This window comes from Sinocyclocheilus rhinocerous, unplaced genomic scaffold (genome assembly GCF_001515625.1).
Source record: "Sinocyclocheilus rhinocerous isolate Xijiao unplaced genomic scaffold, SAMN03320098_v1.1 scaffold1488, whole genome shotgun sequence".
Classification (NCBI taxonomy): Eukaryota; Metazoa; Chordata; class Actinopteri; order Cypriniformes; family Cyprinidae; genus Sinocyclocheilus; species Sinocyclocheilus rhinocerous.
The window spans coordinates 194,948-219,191 of record NW_015633542.1 but is presented as its reverse complement, the minus strand read 5'-3'; the positions used below and the strand labels follow the sequence as shown (position 1 = coordinate 219,191).

The window sequence follows — 24,244 nt, the reverse complement described above, 5'->3', positions numbered from 1 at the left end:
CTGTAATATTGTAAAATATTATTACAATTTAAAATAACTGTTTTCTATGTGAATATATTGTAAAATGTAATTTATTGCTGTGATCAAATCTAAATTTTTCAGCATCATTACTCCAGTCTTCAGTGTCACATGATCCTTCAGAAATCATTCTAATATGCTGATTTGTTGATCAATAAATATTTTTGTGATTTTTTTTAAATTTTATTGATTTATTTATTGTTTTAGGATTCTTTGATTAATAGAAAATTAGGAAGCGTTTATTTAAAATATAAATATTTTTAATGTAAATGTATTTGTCACTTTTGATCAATTTAGTTAATTTGCACAATTATTTGCATTAATTCCTTTAGTGAATTTAGTTTTAAAACAACAAATTTCTTTAAAAAATCTCACAAACCCCAAACTTTCAAATGGTAGCGTATAGTATTATATCACTTCTATCACTTTTGTGTAATATTTCATATAGTGCAAACAGATACATTTTTTATTTATTTCAATGAAACTAACCCAGATTGAAACTGAAAATTCAACTGAGATCAGATGTGATTTTTGCCGTTCACACTGTTATTTAAAAACAGATTTACCTGTGTTGTAAATGAAGCCATTGTGTCTGATATTTGTGCATAATGCAGTTCAAAGCCCCACTAAATTTCTAGAGGCTTACAGAAGTTCTCTGGAGAGAAAACTGCAATCTTTCTTTCCGTTCTGAAAGTGCTGATGTTTCTTCCAGCATAATTCAGTTTCTGGTCAAAACATTGTTTTCTTCTTAAGTGCATCTTTGGCTGATTGGTGTGTATTTTAATTACCCAAAGATGGAGAATGAAGAAGGTGGCACTATTTGGCTCTGAAGCGGAGAGTCTGATCAGTGATACCGTCTGTTGTGAAGAGACAACACAGATGGCCGTCAGATTTGCTCTTGAATTAATTGGAGACGTTGGACAGTGTTCTAATGCATTGAATATGTCCACTGCCGCTTCGAGCCTCTGGTGTAATTAAGTATCCATTTGGCCACAAAAATGTAGTTTTCAGCTAAAAACCACTTTCATGTGTGAGTAAAACTGCAGATTTGTGAATCAGATGTCTAGCTGATGTGTGCAAGAGTTTTATATCAAGTAAACCTGTATCTGTGATTTTTAAGGTGGTAGTTTTCTTTCCTGTTTTATCGTCCACCAGGTGCGAATCGCGAGTCCGAACACTTACAATTTACCTTTTGAGCCATTTTAACAGAATCAGTCTAATTATTGTTCTTTTGATTACTTGAACTTTACTTAAGTATACTTACTAAAATAAACTTGAAGTATACTACTTTTTGGTAAGGGTAGTTGATGTCTAGATCAAAATGTGTGCTTTATAAGTGATGCTTTGAGTGTTTGACCTTAATTTCCGTTGTATTGTTGTTTCTCAAAGAGGAGTGAACTGATGCTCTCGTCTGATCTCTGGCCCTGGAGACAGACTGCTTCTCATTGCAATCTCGCTTTGATTTATGCCTGAAACTTTTCTCTTTTCCAATATAAAAGTTCTCAGAGGTGCAAACACAGGCTACTGTATATATTGCTGTAGTAAATAACTTCCTCTGAATCTCAATCTAATCTTCTTTAACGCTTTAAAACCTACTGGATCGAATGTGATACATGAATTTCTAAAGCTCTAAATGATCAACATGATGCTGTTAAACCTGTTTCGCACACAGTCTACTCAATGCTTTCTTTCGTCTGATTGATCGTTTAGAGTGTTTTATCCAGTCAAAGATCTTTTTGTCTAATTGTACAAATGTCCAGCTTCAGCTGGAGCTTCACGTATCTTTCTGCTGTCAATCTTGACTGTTTTTTTGATCAAGTAAGCGTCAGAATAACTGCAGTAATATCTCCAGATGAACACTTACTGGACTGAAGCAGCTCAGCTTTACTTGATTCTCCATCAATCATGTTTTAGAGTCTCAAATCTGATCCTCAGGATCTTTTGAGGAGCGTTTGTTTCCAGAAGCTTTACTTTCACTGTTCCTCAGCGGAGGAATGATCTTCACAAGCCTCCAGAACATCTCACATCTTCTGAGGAGCATTTATTTCTTCAGCTCTCAATCACTGCATTATATGTTTGGATCATTTAAATACTAAGTCATATTATTGGAGATATAGAGTGACGACTGATATTTATATGCATTTTTACTGTTATAAAGACCTCATTCATTTACATTACAAGCAGAATTAGAATTTCATCTTACTTTTTGGCAGTATAAAGATTAGAAAATGCACCAAATGCATTGCAAATTGCATATCTGAATACAATTGAGGTGTTTTTTCCTCCTCGAGTATGAACTCCATATTTTCACTATATCATACTAAATGTGACCCTGTCTGTGAAATCCAGGCTAAAGTCTCTAAATCTAATTATGAGATAACAAGCATCAAAGTTTGATTTCAACCATTAATTTCACTATGATTTCAATCTCTGACATGGCAATATTAAAGATTTAAAGGTTATGTTTTCACAGAATGTTCTACATCTTTATGAAGGATGATTTTATGTAGAAAACAGTAAATCACAAAAAAATGACTTTAGCTGGGTTTTAACAGGCAGGGTCACATATGAGCCATAAAACCCTGATTTCTGATTATACCTAACAAAAAACGCAACGTATGCAAACAAAAAAGAGACTATTATTTCATATGTCAGTTTTAGCAACTGCAAAGCTACATCACGGCATCAGGTTTGCACATGCATTATTTTTTTGCACATCATTTTCTCTTAGGCTAGTTGATATTGGCTATTTTAGATCTTATGCCAGAGTTTTCCTCTCACATTCACGTTGTGAAAAGCCAAGCCTGACATTAAGCTGGAGTGTCATCAAACCTCAAATGCACAACTGGAGGGCTAAAAGAATCTCTGGTGTCTTTCAGGAGGCTGGTAAATGTCAGAGAGACGAATGCTCAGCGACGTGTTCAGGGAAGAAGTGATTTAGACGATCTGTCAGCCATGAATGAGTGCTGTCACATATAGCGGTGTATATTTCTCTTTGGGCTCTTGATGGATGACGCATTCTCTACTTTACCTAATAACAAGAACAGATGCACTAACAGCAGACAGTAGTTCACGTATCAAGGTTGATCTACGACATCTGCTGTCAGTAAAAAGCATTGCCAGGTGTTCATCTGACCTAATAAAGACACTCGTCGTGGGCTGAGGAGACTGCATTTCAGACGGGGTAAACGAGGCTATCTCAACCTCCGGTCCATTCGCTGACTGTTTGATGTATTTGAACTGGAAAGATCTAGCTAACATTGCAAGCTCCAACTAGACTACATCACAATTTTTCAAGAGTCAAGGTGCACAGGTTCATTCCAGGCCATCAGGAAATCAAATTTATTTCATATTTAACTGTTTATTGAAATCTGCATTACTTTTGCATGGACACATTTCCACAATTAATTGATATTTTATGTACACAGAGTATTTTAGTTAAACCGACTCCTAAACATCAAGTAAGAGCAAAACAAACTGTAATTGGTCACTTTGCATGTTTCTTTCTGTCTAAATGGGTGTTTTTTTGTCAGAATAAACTGTCAACCATTTCAATATGCACTTTTTAGTATGCAGCGTGGAATTTATGTATTGCAACTCATTTACAAAACTCAATGCTATTTTTCTGGTGCAATAATGCACTTAAATGGCATTACTGTTCATAGAAGGTTGGTGATAAACTGAATATTATTATTTTTTTAATGTTATTGATCATCATGGCAGCAGTAATTCATTAAATGATGATGAAATTATGTAGAAGAGTGTTAAAGTCGCATCTATCGAGATGCACAGTGTAGTCAAGGACACTTTCTGCATTGTAAGATCAATTCAAGTGTTTTCGTGATGCTGTACAGTCACATTAAACTCATCTGGTTGTTGCATAACTCCACAAGGTACTGGACTGATATTATGAACAATGAGTGAATAAGAACTAATTTCCAAAGTATGCAAGGTTCGTGGCATCAGATATTTAAAAGATGCAGTTTTGTTTGAGGAAATAAACTAGATATGCACAAGCAACTGTTTATTGAAATCTGTACTTATTACTTTCGGATGCACACTTTTCCACAGTTGATTTGATATTTTATGTACTTGTAGTAGACAGTTTTTAAAAAAGTTTAAAAGTTAAACCCGCCCCTAAACAGCACGTAAAAACAAAACAAACTGTGATTGGTGGCTTTGCTTGTCCATCAGCCAGTCTCTTCCTGTCTAAATGAATAGTTTTTGTCAAAATAAACTGCGGTGTGGACTATTAATGTTGATGATAAAACATTTTTATTAAAAAAACTGCACTTTTTTATTTTTATTCTTATTTTTATTTATATTTTATTATGGCATTTCACTTTGTATGAAGTTTAAATAGATTTAACACATCCTTAAACATTACTGAGAAACAAAGATTTCATGGGAGCAACATACAAACACGGATGCATATGTAATTCTGTCATTTATTTGCACTAAAGACAATTTTTTTTTTAAGTGTTTCTAAACTAGTTCTTCGTGAAGTATTGACATAGGATTTGTGTTCTAAAGTTAAACAGAAAAATATTTTGATGACAATTGCGACATTTTATCGATAATTAGCATTTACATCAGCTATATCTGTAAACATTTTGATGTGTTAAACCTTTTTTCGTAAAAAAAAATCCTTGGATGGAAACTTGGTAACAGATGCGATTGCTGATTCTCTGAATGCTTTCCTCTTGTGTCTTCTTGCAGATGACGGGAAGCTGTCCTTCGAGGAGTTCAAAGCGTACTTTGCAGATGGGATACTGACGACTGACGAGCTGCGCGAGCTCTTCTACTCCATCGATGGACGGCATACAAAGTATATACTTTAACCATAAGATTTATTCAGTAGCTACTCACAATGCAGTTTAAAAGACACGTCATTATTTTCAGTGCAAACATGCCTGATAATTCCCTCCCCAAAAAAACACGAATGTGTATTTTTCAACTTCAAAATATAATATTAAATATTATATATTATATAAATAATAATAATATTATTTTTTATTATATGAATTATATTATACTAATTGTTATATTATATTTATTATTAGATTCTTTTGTAATTTATTTATTTGTTTATTTATTTTGATGGCAACAGTTTGCAATACACATTATGAGATAGCCACTATGCTAAATAATATAGATTTATGCAGATTATCTACATCTTTCATTTTCTCATTTTATAATCCAAATGCAGGACTGTGATATTTCCTTCAATATATATATATGTGCTTAATAATTAAATATGCCATTACTGTTTATAGAAGGCTGGTGGTAAACAAAATATTATTTAAAAATGCCTTTATGTACATTTTTATTGATCATGGCAGCAGTACTTCATTAAATGAGGATCAAATGATATAAAAGAGCATTATAATCGCATCTATCCAGATTCCCGGTGTTGTCCAGTATACTTTCTGAATTTTCAGATCATTTTCGTGATGCTGTACAGTCTCATTAAACTCACCTGATTGTTGCATCCTCCACAGACGACCTGCACTAATTATTTATGCCTTTTTGCATCGTTATCTGATTTGCTTAATTCCTTTAGGGAATCAGATGCTAAAACAACGCAAAGAGAGCGTGCAGTCAGTGGGTGCAGTTCATACTTCGTCAACTCTCCCTGCAGTTTAACCCTTGAGTTTGGGTGACCTGTATCCTTGGCAACCTTACATTTTCGTTTCCTAATTAGTCGCCTTTCAGAGAGGCGTGATTGTATTGCGCCGCACGCCGTTGCTTTTTGAAGCATCTGTAACGAAAACGAACAAGCAGCCGAATGTCGATGCGCAGGAGGATCAAAGTATGACCTGAGGTGGCTTGTATGAATCAAAGCATTGAGAACTGTGTTCCAAGAAGCCAAGGCATCAACAGAACAAAGCTACAAATTTGACTCCACAAAGAACCGCATTGCAGAGCTGCGACACGCACATGCACACACACACACACACACACACGCGCACACACACACACACGCACATGCACATGCACATGCACACGCACATGCACACACACACACACGCACATGCACACAGAAAGTTTCAAGCTTAGATTTTCCTCTGAAAGTGGAGCATAGTTCTGCAATCAGTCATAACGGTCACTGCGTAATTACTGCATTCAGATGCCCAGAGTAAATTAGTCTAGAAGAGTTCATCTAGAAGGAGTCTAAAATAGGTCTGCTCCATTCAAAGCATGCATCTCGAATCTCTTTAAACAGCTCCCGTCCTTTCATTTTCCTTTATACCACAGATAAATGCACCTGCTGGAATTTGTGTTAGTGGACACGAATTAGACAAATCGGTCTCAAGCGTACTTTTAGAAACTTTAAATCTAAAGATTGTGAGATTTTACCCATGTAACCCATATGCAAATGTAATGTATGTGTGTGTGTGTGTGTGTGTGTGTGTTTCTTAATCAAATGTAAATTCATGTCCCAGTCACATTTTCTTGGTTAAATAAACATTACACTGTCAGAAAAAGAAAAAAATTAAATTATATATAACAATGTAATCAATATACTGTTTATTAAAGCCAAGTATGAATCTCATCAAGTTAGTGTTTTTAAAGGGTTAGTTCACCCAAAAATGAAAATTCAGTCATTAATTACTCACCCTCATGTCGTCCAAACCCGTAAGACCTTCGTTCATCTTTGAAACACAAATTAAGATAATTTGGATGAAATCCGAGAGCTTTCTGACCCTGCATTGACAGCAGCGCAACTGAAACGTCCCCAGGCCCAGAAAGGCAGCAAGAACATGGTTAAAATAGTCCGTGTGACATCAGTGGTTCAACCGTAATGTTATGAAGCTACAAGAACACTTTTTGTGCTCAAAGAAAATAAAAACAACGACTTTATTCAACGGTTACTTCTCCTCCATGTCAGTCTTCGCAGTGCGTTCAGGAGAGTACGACGCACAAGCAAAGCCGTTATTCCAAAGAGCATATGTCTTCATAATTTATCAAAAAACGATCAAATTTCCATATATGCAAAATTAGCGTTTAGATTTTTCAGTATACTGCAATATATGCATGGACCATGTTTGGCTATATATTAATGCGTATAAAATATATATATAGCAAAAATTGTGTACATGCTTATATTGCACATACATATTCCTATTTAATGGTGAATATAGAGTAAATATATGTTAAAATATATTTATACACACATTACCATATTTTATCCCATGTACATCTATATATTATAGTGTATTATTGAATATAAAATTACATACAGTATAAGCTAATATATTTTCACATTTTTTAATATATGAAAAATGGTAATATTCCTTATGTATTATTTAATATATTGTGATATAATAACACAATATATTATATTTTCTCAGTCATCTCAATGGCAAAAAGTGTCCCAATTTACCTGAATTCACCCATATTATTCTAAATTAAATAATTTATATTGATAATATATATATAATAATATATTGATTGTCAATATATACCATCTGTATGTTAGCAGACATCAGTTTTGCAATTCAATTAGCCAATTCATTCAACTAGTCCCTTTTCTCCTTTCCATCCCTCAGTCTCAGTGAAATATTAAAAGTGCATTAATGCTATCAGGGAGCACTCAAAGCAAATCCAGCCAAATTATGGAGCCCGAGACTCTGTTTTCATAATTGTGCTTTGACTGTGATGGCGATTTAATGTGACAGCACACACTGGTGTATTTTGAGTTGTTTTCAGCTGCATGAGAATATGAATGTGAAGTTCAGCATGAAAATGAACAATGCAGAAGGTGTGGGATGGTGTGATTGTGCAAGGCTTTATTCTTTGGCATCTTTCCTTCATAACTCACAGTGATTATCTGCATCTCTGATTTGGAGGTCAGGATATTTTTGGGTCTTATTTTATAATGTTAATGAAGGACTTCACAACCTTCTTAAGTGATAATTGTCCAAAAAAGTGTATTTTTCACTGCTAATTATATTATATTATATTATATTATATTATATTATATTATATTATAAATTAAAAATATAAAATTAAATTAAAAAACATGATGCAATGTGTATTTTTCAGCTTCTAGATTTAATATTAAATATATATTTTAAAATATATTATTATATTATATTAATCGCTGATACTTTATGGAGATTATCATATTTGGGTTTTTATTATCTACATATTTTCTTAGATTTTATTTATATCTAGTTACATTATTAATAATATGCAAATAATATCATTAAGAAATATGTAGTTAATCTGCATATTATTTTTCGGTCAGGATATTTTTGTATCTCATATTCATTATGTGAATTCAGGACTTATCTTATGGGGCAGTTAAAAGAAACATGATGCAATGTGTATTTTTCAACTTTTATATTTAATATTAAATATGATATATTTTAAAACATGCAATAAAGTTTATGCACATAAAATAAATATTATACAGACAGTTCACACTGTGCAAAAACTGGGGGAAAAAGTGGTTATTCTTTGCTTTATGGAGATTCATGGAGTTTAAATATAGAAATACAGTGTGTGTGTGTGTGTGTGTGTGTGTGTATATATATATATATATATATATTAATAGCAACAAATCACCAGTTTGCAATACACATTATAAGACAGGCACTATGCTATACAATAGCGTTTACACAATATAAACATAATATAGATCTTATGCAGACACTTTACTGGTGTAGAAACCAGCTGTTTGCACATGATTTATTAAATTGGTTTGAACTGCTTTAGTGTAAATCTGAGTTTGTAAAGGTCATAAGGTGTTAAAGTACAGAATATTTTTGTTACACTGGTTTTACCCCATTAGCGAGATCATCATCTCTGCGAGTTACCATCTGCTGAGAAATATCCCCTCAGCCCTGCGATGTTAACAGAACGAAGCATAATTGGACTGTTTACACTTTAAAATTCAGTTGAAGCTGTGGACGGCCCACACATCCTCCTCGCTAATGACACCGCTTCAAATCCTTGACTCTTCTCCAATTCAATTAAAGCTTTTTTTCTTCTTATGACTCATTTTATTCTCTCTCCTCTTCTCTTTCCAGTAACCTCGATACAGACACACTATCAGGTAGGAGTGTCTGTCTGTCTGTGTCTGTCTGTGTGTGTGTGTGTGTGTGTGTGATATTTGTTTAAAACATGCACAAATGCACGCCGAAAAATCCACTGGAGAAAGTATAGGACTCATATTTGGTTTCTGACCTATAATTCACCTTCTTTCTCGTTTCAGATTACTTTTCCCAGCATCTTGGAGAATACCTGGACGTTCTGTCAGCGTTAGAGAAACTCAATGTCGCCGTCCTAAAGGCCATGGACAAGACGAAGGAGGTAAACTAGGATCAGAATGAGATCAAATCATATAACAGCAAGGCGTATTATTAACTAAAACTAGTAAAAGATTTTGGGAATATTTTTGAAATAAAGTTGCAATAAAATGAAATATAAATATCAGATGGAAAAACTAAATGAAAAAAAAAAACTACAACTGAAATAAATAAATAAATAAATAAATTAAACCTTAATAATAATTTTTAAATAATAATGATGATGATGATGATGATGACAAAAGCACATAACAAAATTATTTAAAAAAACTAAAATTTAAATAAAATTAAAACTGAAAATATAAAATTAAAAGCTAATTCAACATATAACACCAAGGTTTATTGTTAACTAAAGCTATTAAAACATATGTGTTGATTGAACTAAAGCTGCAATAAAATAAAAATATTAGATGGAAAAACCAAACAAAAATTTAAAAATGTTGCCTTTTCAACTAACTTAAATAAGTTACTAACTAGAAATAAATAAAAACTAAAACTGAAATAAATAAATTAAATTAATTAAACCTTAATAGTAATATTTAAATAATAATAACAATCATAATAATGACAAAATAAAAAAAAAATACTAAGAAAAAACAATAAAATTACAATAAAATTTAAAAGCTATAAACAAAATATTCAAAATATTTATAAAAACTATAATAGTATATAAATAATACCAAAATAACAATAACAGCAGGTCTGTTCTGTTGCTGTGCACCATATTTGATACTTTGTAAATGACAAAGCTTTAATATTTTGTAATATAATGCAATGACAGGCAAACATTTTTAAGTGTGACTTAAGTGCACACTTAAACTATAAGTGACCAGGAAAGTGCAAACAGTAAGACTCAGCAGATGTCCACTCTACTATCTCTGTGTGCCAGCCCTGATCTTTAGGTTTGACTGATGTTCTCTGTAATGGAGATCCTGCTTCTCTCAGTACTCTCTACACGGTGTCGAGGGCAGTAGTTATATCCGACACATGGTCATCTCTGTGCGTTCAGGATAAAATGGGCCTTAAGTTTGTTTTCAGGCCGGTGTCTGAAAACAAAACTAAGGTTGTTACTTGTCAAGTTTCCTGAGAGCACACTAAAGTCAGTGGCTGGTGTCCTTCATCAGCAGCAGCTTAATCGTGTTTGCTGTGTTATTCTGCATTGATGATGGAAACACTGCAGGATTTTAAATAATGACGGCTGTAAAAGACATTTACCGACTGATGCAGCGGGTACGGAAAGGGTAAGTGTGAGTTAATTCTGCATGATGATGAGTGTTTCCCGTGCAGGAGTACCAGGGCTCGTCGGTTCTGGGGCAGTTTGTGACCCTAAAAAAAATTTTTTACAATTGTAAAAAAAAAAGAGGTAAATGCTATTTACACTACAGCAAGATTTTGAGTATGATATTGCTTTTATAGTACAGTTCAGTAAACAAGAATTTAATATTTAGTAACTTACATTTTAGACTCAATATTACAAGTTGTTGTCTGTTTTTGTTCTACTAACGAAAATACTGTAGTTCCAAACAAAAGCAGAGCAGAACAGTTCGCAACACACATTAACAGTGTTTTGTTCCTGAATGAATCCACGTTTTTGAATGATTCAGCTGAATGAATGATTTAATGACTCGCTCATAAAGACACTTGTTTCGTTACTGAATGATTCAGTGTTGTTGAGTGAATCGTTTGAATGAATAATTCAATGACTCGCTTGTAAAGCCACTTATTTCTTTACTGAATAATTCAATGTTGTTGAGTGAATCAGTTGAATTAATGACTCAGTGACTCACTCAAAGCACTTGTTTAATTTCTGAATGATTCAGTGTTATTGAAAGAATCAGTTGAATGAATGATTCAGTAACTCACTCATAACTCCGACTGGATTCGTCTGAAAGAAGAAAGTCATATACACCTAGGATGGCTCTGGGGTGAGTAAAACACTCATTTTCATTTTTGGGTGAACTAACCCTTTAAGAGACTTTTTTGATGCTGAATGATTCACTGTTGTTTAGCGAATCGGCTGAATGAAGTATTCAATGACTCACTCATAAAAACACTAAATGATTCAGTGTTGTTGAGTGAATCAGTCTAATGAATGATTTAATGCTCACTAATGCAGACACCTACTGGTGTAACTGCACTCAACACTATAGCCTATATCTGGCATCCAGTTTGTTGTATAAAAAGTTAACTAGTCCAGATTTTTTTAATATTAGTAAGTTAAATCTTGATGCATTATTATAACTTTTTTTTTTTGTAGAAATTAGTTTTGTTATGTTTAAATAATGAGAACAATAAATCATGGACATTTATAATTGTGTTTGGTGTATTGAACATCTCGTTCTCTTCTTGGATACTCAGCTTCTCTCATAAATTAATCAGTGCTGCGTATTTCAGTACAAAAATTTTCACAGCTTCAGTTTCATACTGAAAATCAATATGTAGATGATATCTGCTGAAATGCAGAAATCTCTAGCCTTTCCACACGTTTTTGAATCTGTGGTCTGTTACATCAGAAATACACGTGCGCTCGAACGGAATATTGATGGTGGCTGCGGTGATGATAATAGCAGATATAGGTCAACAACAGCCTTGAGAGAGAGTTCTGACTCATGTGAACATATGTGTGTGACGTCAGCAGGGTTACAGCGTTGACAAGGTTATTTTCATTCAATGATATTCTCTTGTGCTCATCAGTTTTTGGCAGTGAATGTAGAAGTGCAGACGCCGTGTTCTTTCACTTACCAGCTGCGCTTTGTCAAATCTGCCATCCGCTCGGCTGATCACAATGGACACAATTAAAGATATATTCACTGAAAACAACACCGAGTGAATGCATCTAGTTTTAAGCATTGTATTATTGCTGAAAAAAACAAGGACAGTTTCATATTTTAAGCAAAAAAAGTATTCATATGTTCCTACGATGCAGAACATTAACAGAGGACCTATGTTGTTTTTCTCTGTAGGGTTGAAGTTAAAGTCCCGGAGCATCTGGTCATACAGAAGAACAACAGAAGATGTGGCCGTCGAGTGCAGAAGAACATGTGTCTGTCCCCGACTGATCCGTACTCGGGCATTCTCACTACCGGTAACACACTCACTCACACACTCTCACACACTCTCACACACACACACACACACACACACACACAGACATAATCACACACACAAACTCACACACACACACACACAGAGATACATGATTTTAGTATAATTTATATGATTGATATTCTAGTTTTATTAATATTTTAAATTAGCTTTTAGTTGTTTATTTATTCATTTATTTATTTATTTAACTTTTAGAGAATATGGAGAAAAAAATGCCTCAGTTTTACATTTGGTGCAGATGCTGATATTTATATGGACAAATAATTTAGATGAAATTCTGAAAACTTGCAATGGAAAGCAATGAGATCTTTATAACAGTAAAAATGCATATAAATATCAGTTGTCACTCTATATCTCTCAGTAATATGATTTAATTAGATTATATTTTTAATTTTAGTGTTATATTTTGCAATTTTATGTTCTTTTTTTTAGTTATTTTTTATATTACTATTTTGGTTTAATTTATTTTTATTTTAGCTTTAGTTCAGTTTTAGTTTTTATTTATTTCCAGTTAATAATTTTAGTGCTTATCTAATATATATATATATATATATATATATATATATTATTGCAGCTTAATTTTAAATAGCAAAAATATTTTTATTTTTCGTATGGTGACCATGTATCTTGTTTTTTCCAGAGATGTCCTGGCCAGATTTCTAAATTGCCCAAAATGTCTGGGTTTTGGCTTTGTTTTGCTCTCTACAGTCCTCATACATTATTTGTACGTGTATTTGCATTGCTTTGAGTGTTTCTGTAGATCCCGCCTTCTCTCCCACCATGATTGGTTGATTATGTACAATGATGCTATTGGTTAAACTACTTTTCAGTCAATGCCTTCAGCAAGTATGAAAACAATAGGAAAACAAAGCAAAAATCCAGACATCTTAGGCAATTTAGAAATCCCGTCCAAGACATGTCTGTGAAACAGAGACGTATAGTCACGCTATTTTTAGTTATCAAGAATAACCCTGCTGGTGATGAGTGGGGTTGTGTACTGAGTGTTGCTGTGTGTTGCGTCTCAGGCGTTACCGTAGATACAGATGAGCACTGGTGCTCTCAGATCAACAGACTGCAGCAGCTCATCGACAAACTGGAGTGTCAGGTGAATACACTGAAATATCCATTCACACAGAATAAACTTTCTGTTCTGAGCACGTATATTAAGATAATATGTTTTAAACTCATTTCAGTTTGCTTTTCATTTTTAGAGTCCAAAGTTGGAGCCACTGAAAGAAGATACACTGGCCAGCACATACAAATCAGTGAGTGCTGATCCAGTCCATGTTTTATATCTGTTGAAGCTCCAAGATCCTCCATCATAATGCAAGAATTCACCATGTTAAACTGTGTTAATAGACTACTAGCAGAAATTTGGATTTTAAAAAAAATCTTACTACAAATGCAGTGATGGAAAATACAACATTTTGAATGAAAATCAATAATGGGTGAATGCAGTGAGCGAACGGAAGTGTAGGATCAGACGAAGTTCAGCAAAATTGTGAAAAACATGGTTAAGTCATCCAACTCAAAAATGAATCTTGTGAGTCAGAGCTTTTCAGTTAAACGGTTGATTCAGTTCACAGAATCTGTCTGAATGATTCATTCACATTTCAGACTGACTCACTGATCCGGTCTCAGCAGTTCAAATGTAAACATGATCAGTGAACAGAAATTACATTTTCAGTCTGTTCCTGTAAAATAAAGCACAAAAGCCGCTGTGCCTTTATGGATCTTTTGTTTGTTTTTTAAACCTTGACCCCTTGTGGGAAAAGAAGTACACTTTAGCATACTTTTAAAAAGAGTACATAATATACTGTACATAAGTGCGAACTGAATATAATGTTTTTAGGCACTTAATTGCATGTTAAGTGCAATTAAATGAGAATGTGTTATAGTTGAAATGTATATTAAATAAAACATCTGATGGCTCTCGTCTAGAACATTCTGCTGGTGCAGAGACAGATGAGCGTGACAGAGAATGGTCTCGAGGAGTTCCAGAAGACTCTGAAGACCTACGCCGACACCACCGCCAATCAGAACGACAACCTCCAGTGAGAAAAACATACACCACATTCACTCAAATGCCAAATCATCAAGTTATTATTATGAAGATATAAATCATATTATAACAACCATAATCCTGAAAGCCTGACATGTGACCCTGGACCACAAAACCAGTCATAAGGGTCAATTTGTCGAAATTGAGATTTATACATCATCTGAAAGCTGAATAAATAAGCTTTCCATTGATGTATGGTTTTTTAGGAATATTTGGCTGAGATACAACTATTTGAAAATCTGGAATCTGAGGGTGCAAAAAAATCAAAATACTGAGAAAATCACCTTTAAAGTTGTCCAAATGAAGTTCTTAGCAATGCATATTACTAATCAAAAATTAAGTTTTGATATATTTACGGTAGGAAATTTACAAAATATCTTCATGGAACATGATCTTTACTTAATATCCTAATGATTTTTGGCATAAAAGAAAAATCAATAATTTTGACCCATACAATGTATTGTTGGCTATTGCTACAAATATACCCCAGCGACTTAAGACTGCTTTTGTGCTCCAGGGTCACATATGAAATAACAGTCAGAAAAAAATGAAAGGGAACAGTTTACTGAAAGAAAAAAAAAATTGTTTTTTGTTGAGTATATCAGGCTTTTATCGCTCATATAATCTGATATAGTGAGATTATGAAGGAAAAAACAGCTAAACTTTATTCAGAGACTCAAACTGTGCAATTTAGAGCAGATGCTGATATTTCTATGATGCTTGTCATGTAAATCAGTGAGATGTTTGTAACAGTACAGCAGATAATTACATAAAATGATCTAAATATCAGTCGTCGCTCTATATCTCCAGTAATATGTCTCAGTAAATTGAGATTGAAATGATCCAAACATATAATGCAGTGATTGAGAGCTGAAGAATTAAACGCTCCTCAGAAGATGTGAGATGTTCTGGAGGCTTGTGAAGATCATTCCTCCGCTGAGGAACAGTGAAAGTAAAGCTTCTGGAAACAAACGCTCCTCAAAAGATCCTGAGGATCAGATTTGAGACTAAAACATGATTGATGGAGAATCAAGTAAAGCTGAGCTGCTTCAGTCCAGTAAGTGTTCATCTGGAGATATTACTGCAGTTATTCTGACGTTTACTTGATCAAAATCAGTCAAGATTTGACAGCAGAAAGACACGTTAAGCTGGACATTTGTACAATTACACTAAAAGAGCTTTGACTTGATAAAAAACTCTAAACGATCAATCAGAAGGCATGGAGGAGATTGAGTGTGAAACAGGTTTATCAGCATCATGTTGATCATTTAGAGGCCTTAGAAATATAGAGTTAACATTCCCATAGCTGACTGTGTGATGAAACCCAAAATGGAAATTTGGAGACTATAAAGACTAATGACTATTTTTAGTAGCAGAATGTTCTCTCAAATGTCTCAACAGATGATGTTTGCACTGATTGTTTGTCTCTCTGTATCTCGTTCAGTGTGTCCATCCAGAAGCTTCCTGAGAAGAGCTGCTACATCATCTATGAGTTCTGGCAGGACCGTATTTCCTGGATGAGGTAGGTGTGTGTGTGTGTGTGTGTGTGTGTGTGTGTGTGTGATGAGCAGTGTAATTTGGAGAGTCGGTTCAGGGGTCTTTGGAAATCAAATCCTAATCGAATCTATTTTTAGAACACAAGACAAGCACGGTCTAGTTTGAGGCTTCGTTCAGCCTCCTGCTGCAGTCCTTCATGGGCACAAGCTCCTGCTGGGTCCTACATCTGTTTGGGTACATGGATGGACATGATTCTGTTCTGTTCACTACACCTACTCACTGAAACCTGATTATCTTGACTAAAGGAGAAATCTCAAAATAGATAAGGAGTGTTTCGGTTTGATGGTGTGCCTTGTGTTGATGTTCATCTTTGTGATGCCAGAAAACCGCGAAGAAAGAGTTCAGAAAGAGTCATTTGTGCAGTTTAGATGCAATAAATGCACTTTTTGGCCTGGAGAAGAAGTTTTGAGCTCTGAAATTCACAGTAGGTTTTCATAAAGCTCTTATATTTTAAAATATCTAGTAGAATGTGATTCCTCAAGATGTAGCCTATTGTACACTAGCATTCAAAAGTTTGGGTCAGAAATAAAATTAAATGAAATAAATTAATACTTTTAATCGGCAAGGATGTATTAAATTGATCAAAAGTGACAGTAAAGACATTTATATTTCAAATAAATGCTAAATACAAATGCTGCTTTTTGAATTTTCCATTCATTAAAGAATCCTGAAAAATAAAAATTATCAAAGTTTTCGCAAAAATATTATGGAGCAACATTGATAATAATAAGCAAATCAGCATATTAGAATGATTTCTGAAGGATTATGTGACACTGAAGACTGAAGTAATGATGCTGAAAATTCAGCTTTGATCACAGAAATAAATTACATTTTATAATATATTCACATAGAAAGCACTTATTTTCAATTTTACAAATATTTCAGCCTTGGTGAGCAGAATTTTAGCAGCACATCTAATTCATCCAAGAAGTTACCTTGTGGTCCTGGGGGTCGATAAACAACTACAAAATGGATTTTAAAAGGGTGGGTAATAGTGACTGAATGTGATTCAAAGGAGCTGTTGATACCCAGAGAATAAATTTCCAATCATTAGAGATAAGCAGACCAGTACCTCCACCTCTTCCAGTCAGACGGGGAGTGTGGGAAAATGCAAAATTATTGGAGAGTGCTGCAGGTGTAGCAGTGTCAACTCTGGTTTGATCCACGTCTCTGTCAGGGCCATGAGGTTCAGTCTTGAATGACTAGTAATAGATGTAATGAAATCTGCTTTGTTTACTACAGACTGACAATTCCAGAGACCAATAGAAAAAGAAAGTAGTGTATTAGCAGACATAGGCAAAGTGCGCAGGTTGTTAGGATTGCGCTGCCTATAGTGTGTGATGCATTGTTTGCGAGTGGTAGTAATAGTAGGGATATGGAAACACATAGTAAGAGTTGGTCATAAAAACTGAAACAGAAGTGAAGCAAGGTGTAGAAAAGAGGATGAATCAAAAGCGGCTAGTCAGAAGGCTAATCAAGCGCACGACACTGACAAGGTATGCGATAGAGTACGAGACCAAACGAGACTTCAGCACGTCTCAACACAGTAAACAAAACAAGCCATCATAAAATCATTATGATATGTAGATGGGTGTGTGTGTGTGTGTGTGTGTGTGTGTGTGTGTGTGCGTATGCACCTCTGTGTTCTCAGCCAGATTGTTGAGGGTCTAACGAGACTCATTTCAAATTAGCAGATGGCTCATCTAATAGCACACATTTCAGGAACACACACAGCGCGACACACGCTCATCTAGAAGATTTCCACGTGACATCTTGTGTTACTTAATCTCATTTGTGCCGCTTCACATGTCGGCGTTGTGAAGTACATATGTGGGCTCGTGTGTGGGTCTCATCTGCTCATTGTCTTCAAAGATACAGTTATCTAATTTAAGAAATAAATAATTTCAGAAATAAAAGTGTAAATTATAACTTGCCGTGAATAATACTGCAATGTAATTATCTCCTGTGGAGGGAGTGTGTGCACTCGCCCGCTTTAATAGATGGTGTGTTTCCCCAATGAAGAAGAAAAAAGGTCTTTAAAAGTTTGGGATATGTAAGATTTTTTAAAATGTTTTTGAAGTTTCTTATTGCTCACCAAGGCTGCATTTATTTGATCAAAAATACAGTAAAAACAGTAATATTGTGAAATATTATTAATATTAAAAAATACGTTTTCTGTTAATATATTGTCAACTGTAATTTATTCCAGTGATCAAAGCTGAATTTTCAGCATCATTACTCCAGTCTTCAGTGTCACGTGATGATTTGTTTCAGGGCACCTGATTGTAATGCATTTAATGAATTTCTTATGATGATGAAAAGTGATTAACTCAGATTTCATACACAAGGAAAATATATTTACTTATTTAAAGCTGAAATGTGTAACTTTTGCACCACTAGTGGCATCAAACTCAATATAAAAAATAATGATTGTTTCTAAACAAGTACTTCAAGTGTTCCTCACTTTTTTAGTTAATCCAACAGATAGATCAATAAGTCTGAGACTAAGTGGGCCCAAGATTGAACCTTGCGGGACACCTGCTGACAAAGAAACAACACCTGATTGATAATTCTTCACTCTAACCAACTGAGACCGATGTATTAAATATGATTCTACCCATTTAATGGTGTCTAATGAAAAATTAAATGTATTCAATTTAGATAAGAGAATCCCATGATTAATGGTATCGAAGGCCTTTTTAAAATCTAAATTAATCCACACCTCTCCAGTCCAGCAGTTAACGACTTGTGAAGCTGATGATGGATTTGTTTCTTACAAACACACAGCTTTTGTCTTCTCCAGATGTTAACTGATGGACTGGAGTGGTGTGGATTACTTGTGGATTATTGTGATGTTTTTATCAGCTGTTTGGACTCTCATTCTGACGGCACCCATTCACTGCAGAGCATCCATTGCTGAGACACTGATGCAATGCTACATTTCTCCAAACCTGATGAAGAAACAAACTCATCTATATCTGGGATTTTCACATTTTCATTTCTGGGTGACCTAGACGTAACTCAGAAATCTCTGAAAGAGCCGGAGTCTCATTTATAAACGTTGCGTACGCACAAAATGGGCATAAAAATATGCGTATGCAATTTTTCAAACACATATCGGGATTTATAAAAAATAAACTTGGGCAGACAATTCTATTTACACTGCAATAAATACAGGCCTATCTGTTTCCACTAAACATAGCTAAAAGATGTTCACCTTATCAGCAAAACTGCATAAATTTGATTTTAATTGTTTAAAACAATTGAAATACTATTTGGCCAGTGGAAAAACTAGGTGTTGTAAGCTCCATATATGGTGATTTCGGGGAGGAGATGGGATGGAGATGCACGTACGCACAATCTTCCTGAATGGGATTTATAATGGGATTTTTGCGCAGGTTCTGGCTTTTGTGCGTACATACACTTTTAAGATGAAATCTACGGAGAGTTTTATAAATGAGACCCCTGGCTATTTTAATCTGGAGGATGTTGTTGATTATATTATCTCATAATGTGAGCTGGATTGTTTCTCCTGACGTCTGTCGTCTCTCTCTGCAGTTATTTGCAGTCTGACGCCAGTAAGATGTTCCAGCGCTGCATCATAGACATGCTGGAGGATCCAGAGATCGTCTGCACGATGCTCATGCCAGGTAAGAGCGTGTGGGCCACATCATTTATTAGTTTGCTTGTTTCAAGCTGAATGCGTCTGTCTCAGCCTGTAGGCAGAAGGAATTAAACACGAACCCTGGAGCCGAAAGCGCTGGCTGTTGATCTTTAATGAGGAGTTATGATGCTTCATCTCTCTAATATCTACCTGTTTGTTTCTCACAGCGTCCTGGTGGATCATGACAAACAACTAACAGCAGCAAGAAAACACCGCTGAACCCCGATCTGAAACATCACCCCAGTGTGTCTTTGAATTAATAACTAGACCTAAAAAATCAGATGAATCATCTGTACGTGTGACACACACACGCCGTTTTTGTGTTGCATATTATTAATAACGTCTGTCTGATAGTTCACTGAAAACAAAACATGTTACACAGGGTTGTGCATCATTCAGAACTGAATTCAGATGCTTTTACAAAAAAGTTCAATTCCTGAATTTGAATCGAATTTGCAAACAGGAAGCAAAAATGTTTGAATTCATAGAAAATGCGACGTAATTCATATAAATGCTGTAAAAGTATTTTAAATAATTGTATTATGTTTAATTATTGAGCTATTTAAATTTTGAATTTAGAGAAAATTTAAAGAAATTTAATATGAATGCTGTAAAAGTATTTTAAATAATTTATTTCATTATTTTATTGTTTAAATATTGAGTTATTTAAATTTTGAATTCAGAGAAAATGTAAAGAAATTCATATAAATTCAGTAAAATGATTTTACATTTATTTAATTATTTTCTTATATTTAATTGAGTTATTTACATTTTTAATTCAGAGAAAATTCTAAGAAACGAATATAAATGCATTAAAAATATTTTAAATAAGTTCATTATTTTATTATATTTCATTATTACATTTTAATAAAATAAAATTGATTTTATTAAAACAAAATTCATTTAATTGAAATTTAATTATGATTTAATAAGCTAATTTTCCTTTTATGGACTACAGTGAATGAACACTTAATTTCACAGTTTTTAAGATATATCAATAGATTCATATTTTGATGGTAATATTACTTTTTTATTATTTAAAAAAATATTTAATAGTTATTTTTAAGTTGTCTGGTGTACAGTTTTGTGTTAAATATTTTAACTGCTTTGAAAATTTTAACTCATCAGTTGAGAAAAAAAAAAATGCATCTACATGTCAGGAAACAAATAGGCATAATTAGCCAAAAATAATGCTGTAAATATCAATGTTTTAGAGCTGATGTTGAACTAATTAAATTCCTCAGCCTGTATTGAATTTCTTTGGAATTGCAATTCAGTAGATTCTCAATTCAGCATCCGTTTCAATTCAGATTCACACTCATGAATGGAAAGGATCTGAATCTTCAGCTCTAAATCGTGCTCAACTCGACGCTAACAGGCATGGGTTTGATATTCCTCGCATGTATAACAAATCAAAGCGTATTTTGCTCCATTATGTGACCAAGCTTTTGAAGCCAGTAGCTTTGATGCAGATACAGTGAATCTCAGAGCAAAACAACACAAAGAAAACAAGAATTCATGTGTTCTTGTAAATAATTAAGATAACACTAGCACAATGATCTGCTGCTTGAGTCTAACACCTTTAAAGGCACTTTTATTCTCTGGATACTGGAACATGAAGCTGCATGCCGATTAGGAGATGTTTTTAGAGTGTCAGTTGATTTGCAAAGAACATGTCGATCACAGATTATTTCTCAAGACAAGTTTGAAATATTCGAGTCGAGTGTGAATAGAATAGACATTTAATGGAGATGTACAGTCTTGTCATTTCTCTGTAAACCTGCCCAAAGGCGTTTAGAGGACTAGTTCACCCAAACTAATCATTCTGGCATCATTTATTCACTGTCATATGTGTTTGAACCATAGAGGAAAATTATAATAATAATAATAACAATATAACATATGTGGTACAAATTGTAAGAGTTGTAAATACAAGTTCTGTGAAGATGTGAATGCTTTTTACAAGTCAGAATCTCATAATTACTGTAATTCCGACATGCCATGAATGCACCTTTATTCACAATTGAGTTCCATATGTTTTAAAATATATATATAAATCATAATTAAATGATGTCCAGTTCTGTTAACGTTTCTTGCACATGTATGCGTTACTGTTTTGAACAAGTTTTTTTCCAAGAATTGTTGTACATTTATTAATTATTAAAAACATCTTGTCATACTTTTTTTTTTTTTTTTCAAATATATTTCAAAATATACAAAAAATGGCCAAAAAAAAAAAAATGTACTAAAATATGTTTCAAAATATATTTAAGTAAATATATTTTCTGACAATAGATTTTTTTGGTCATTATTTCTATATTTTTGAAAATATCTTTTAAAAATAGAAATACATTTTTAAAAAGCCCCCCATATATTATAATCCAAGAAAATATATTCACATATGTCACATTTGAATATTTGTTGTCTATAACGTGTGAGCATATAACACATTTGAATAAAAATAAATAATGAATAAAGCCAAAATGTAGGCTACTGTAAGATTGGAAATGTATTTTCTTGTGCCTGAAACACATTTTGAAATAAATATTGGTATATGAAAATTGAAACGAAATATATTTCAATAATTTGACAAATATATTTAATTAATTTTCACTGTTTACAACATATTTAGCATTTATTTAAAATATATTTTGGCCAGGTAAATATATATATATATATATATATAAATAATGTTTTTTAGGTGAGTAAATGATGATTTTCGGGTGATCTATTTCTTTACTTTACTACATAGACACTATAAGATCCTGGTTTGACTGACTTATTGAACATGGAAACCTGCTAGTTGTTGTGCTATTTATGCATCTTAACTGAAAAACAGAAACTTTACCTTTTTGCTTTAGTTTTTTTACTTTATGTGGTTTATTCCATTGAATGACAATAAAAGACGAACAATTATTTTGTGTGTAGTTTTGTTCTTCAGCCATTTCAGATTTTAAACTTCCTAATATCCTTTGGATCACTGTGTTTGTGAATTTATGAATATAAAGCGGCATGCTAGACTCTCAGAAGTCAGAAATATTATAGTGACGTCTTTCCAAGTAATTAGTAAAGATCCTTTCGCTCTCTCATAATCACACGGTTCAGTGTTTTTTCTTCCTTACGTCTCATTTCATGGCGTTTCTGAAATGATGCAGAAACATTCAGCGTTCAGACGACAGACAGTAATTGGGATTTTTAAGTTCTTGTCAACAAGAGTAATTGGACAGTGATTAAAAAATGTGCAAAAAATTACATGCACTTGAATAAATACTAATATATGCTTCCTTATTTATGACAGGACTATATAACATTTCATAAGAGCTTAACATTAATGGCATTAACAGTGTCACATTAGATGACGCTTAACAGATCAGTAGTTAAAGCAATAGTTCACCCAAAAATGAAGATAAAAACATCACAATAATCCACAAGTAATCCACACCACTCTAGTCCATCAGTTAACATCTGGAGAAGACAAAAGCTGAAACAAATCCATCAGTAACTTCAAACTCTTGCTTCTGACCAAAATACAAGTCCATAATCCATAAAAATGCTTTCTTGGATGGCCTGAGGGTGAGAACAATTTCAACAAATTTTAATTTTGGGGTGAACTATGCCTTTAATATACACACACACAGACACACACACACACAGACACACACACATATACATATATACATATATATATGATATTGATAAATCAAGTGTGATAAAATGTGTATAAAAATGAATAAAATGTGTAGTGGTTTTCTGGTTTGGAGCAAACTTCCATACTACTTTTAATTCTTTAGAAGTATGTACACTGCATAATATGCAAAATTTGTATATGCAAAAATAAATAAATAAATATATACACACATACAATACAATTCAATAGTGCAGTACTTAATAAGCGTGATGCTAGTATTGATTGTGAACATGTGCTTTTCTCCCTTTTCTTGTGATGTTTGGAACTCATTGTTAACTAAAACCATAAGACAACATTTTCGTTACTTCAAATAAAAGTAACTAAGATCAAATAAAATATAAATGCAAAGGAAATATTTCTCATTTTCGTTTAGTTGAACTTTAAGTGGCCTACTAAAATAACTAAAACTAAACCTGAACTAAAATGAATCAAAACCATGTGCTAGACATAAAAATGACAAAACACCACAAAATTACAGCTTTAAAAATTTAAATGAAAATGGAAAATATAAAAGCTAATTAAAAATATTGAACCCAAACCCTTACCCTAAACCTACCCTTTCCCCAATTATAACCTGACCCCAAAAACCAAGTCTTGACCCTCAAACAGGCCTTTAAAAGGCTCTCAGAAAGTGAGGACCTGCCAAAATGTCCTCACTTTACAAGATTGTCCTCACTCCGATGGTCTAAAACTCAAATCGGCCCTCTCCCTCTCACACACACACACATCCACATCTGCATGTCATGAATGACTAACCCACGCTGTCTTTCTTCATTAACGTTAATGTTTAAATCTCCAAAGCATCAAAATATAAGGGAATCTGCTCGTCTGTT

The 24,244-nt window shown here is 33.5% G+C and overlaps 1 protein-coding gene across 1 annotated transcript in view; it reads left to right on the top strand.

Moving 5' to 3' along the window:
• The window catches only part of LOC107744391 (N-terminal EF-hand calcium-binding protein 1-like), a 40,687-nt gene extending 20,458 nt beyond the window's left edge, over positions 1 to 20,229 (top strand). The window contains exons 3-14 of the mRNA XM_016558017.1: positions 4,738 to 4,846; positions 9,057 to 9,082; positions 9,242 to 9,339; positions 10,623 to 10,655; positions 12,030 to 12,061; positions 12,299 to 12,420; positions 13,466 to 13,545; positions 13,652 to 13,705; positions 14,382 to 14,494; positions 15,947 to 16,024; positions 19,618 to 19,709; positions 19,891 to 20,229. Coding sequence (XP_016413503.1) covers positions 4,738 to 4,846; positions 9,057 to 9,082; positions 9,242 to 9,339; positions 10,623 to 10,655; positions 12,030 to 12,061; positions 12,299 to 12,420; positions 13,466 to 13,545; positions 13,652 to 13,705; positions 14,382 to 14,494; positions 15,947 to 16,024; positions 19,618 to 19,709; positions 19,891 to 19,919 — 866 coding nt within the window. The 3' untranslated portion in view covers positions 19,920 to 20,229. The remainder of the gene's footprint in view (positions 1 to 4,737; positions 4,847 to 9,056; positions 9,083 to 9,241; positions 9,340 to 10,622; positions 10,656 to 12,029; positions 12,062 to 12,298; positions 12,421 to 13,465; positions 13,546 to 13,651; positions 13,706 to 14,381; positions 14,495 to 15,946; positions 16,025 to 19,617; positions 19,710 to 19,890) is intronic.
• The last annotated feature ends 4,015 nt before the right edge of the window (positions 20,230 to 24,244 follow it).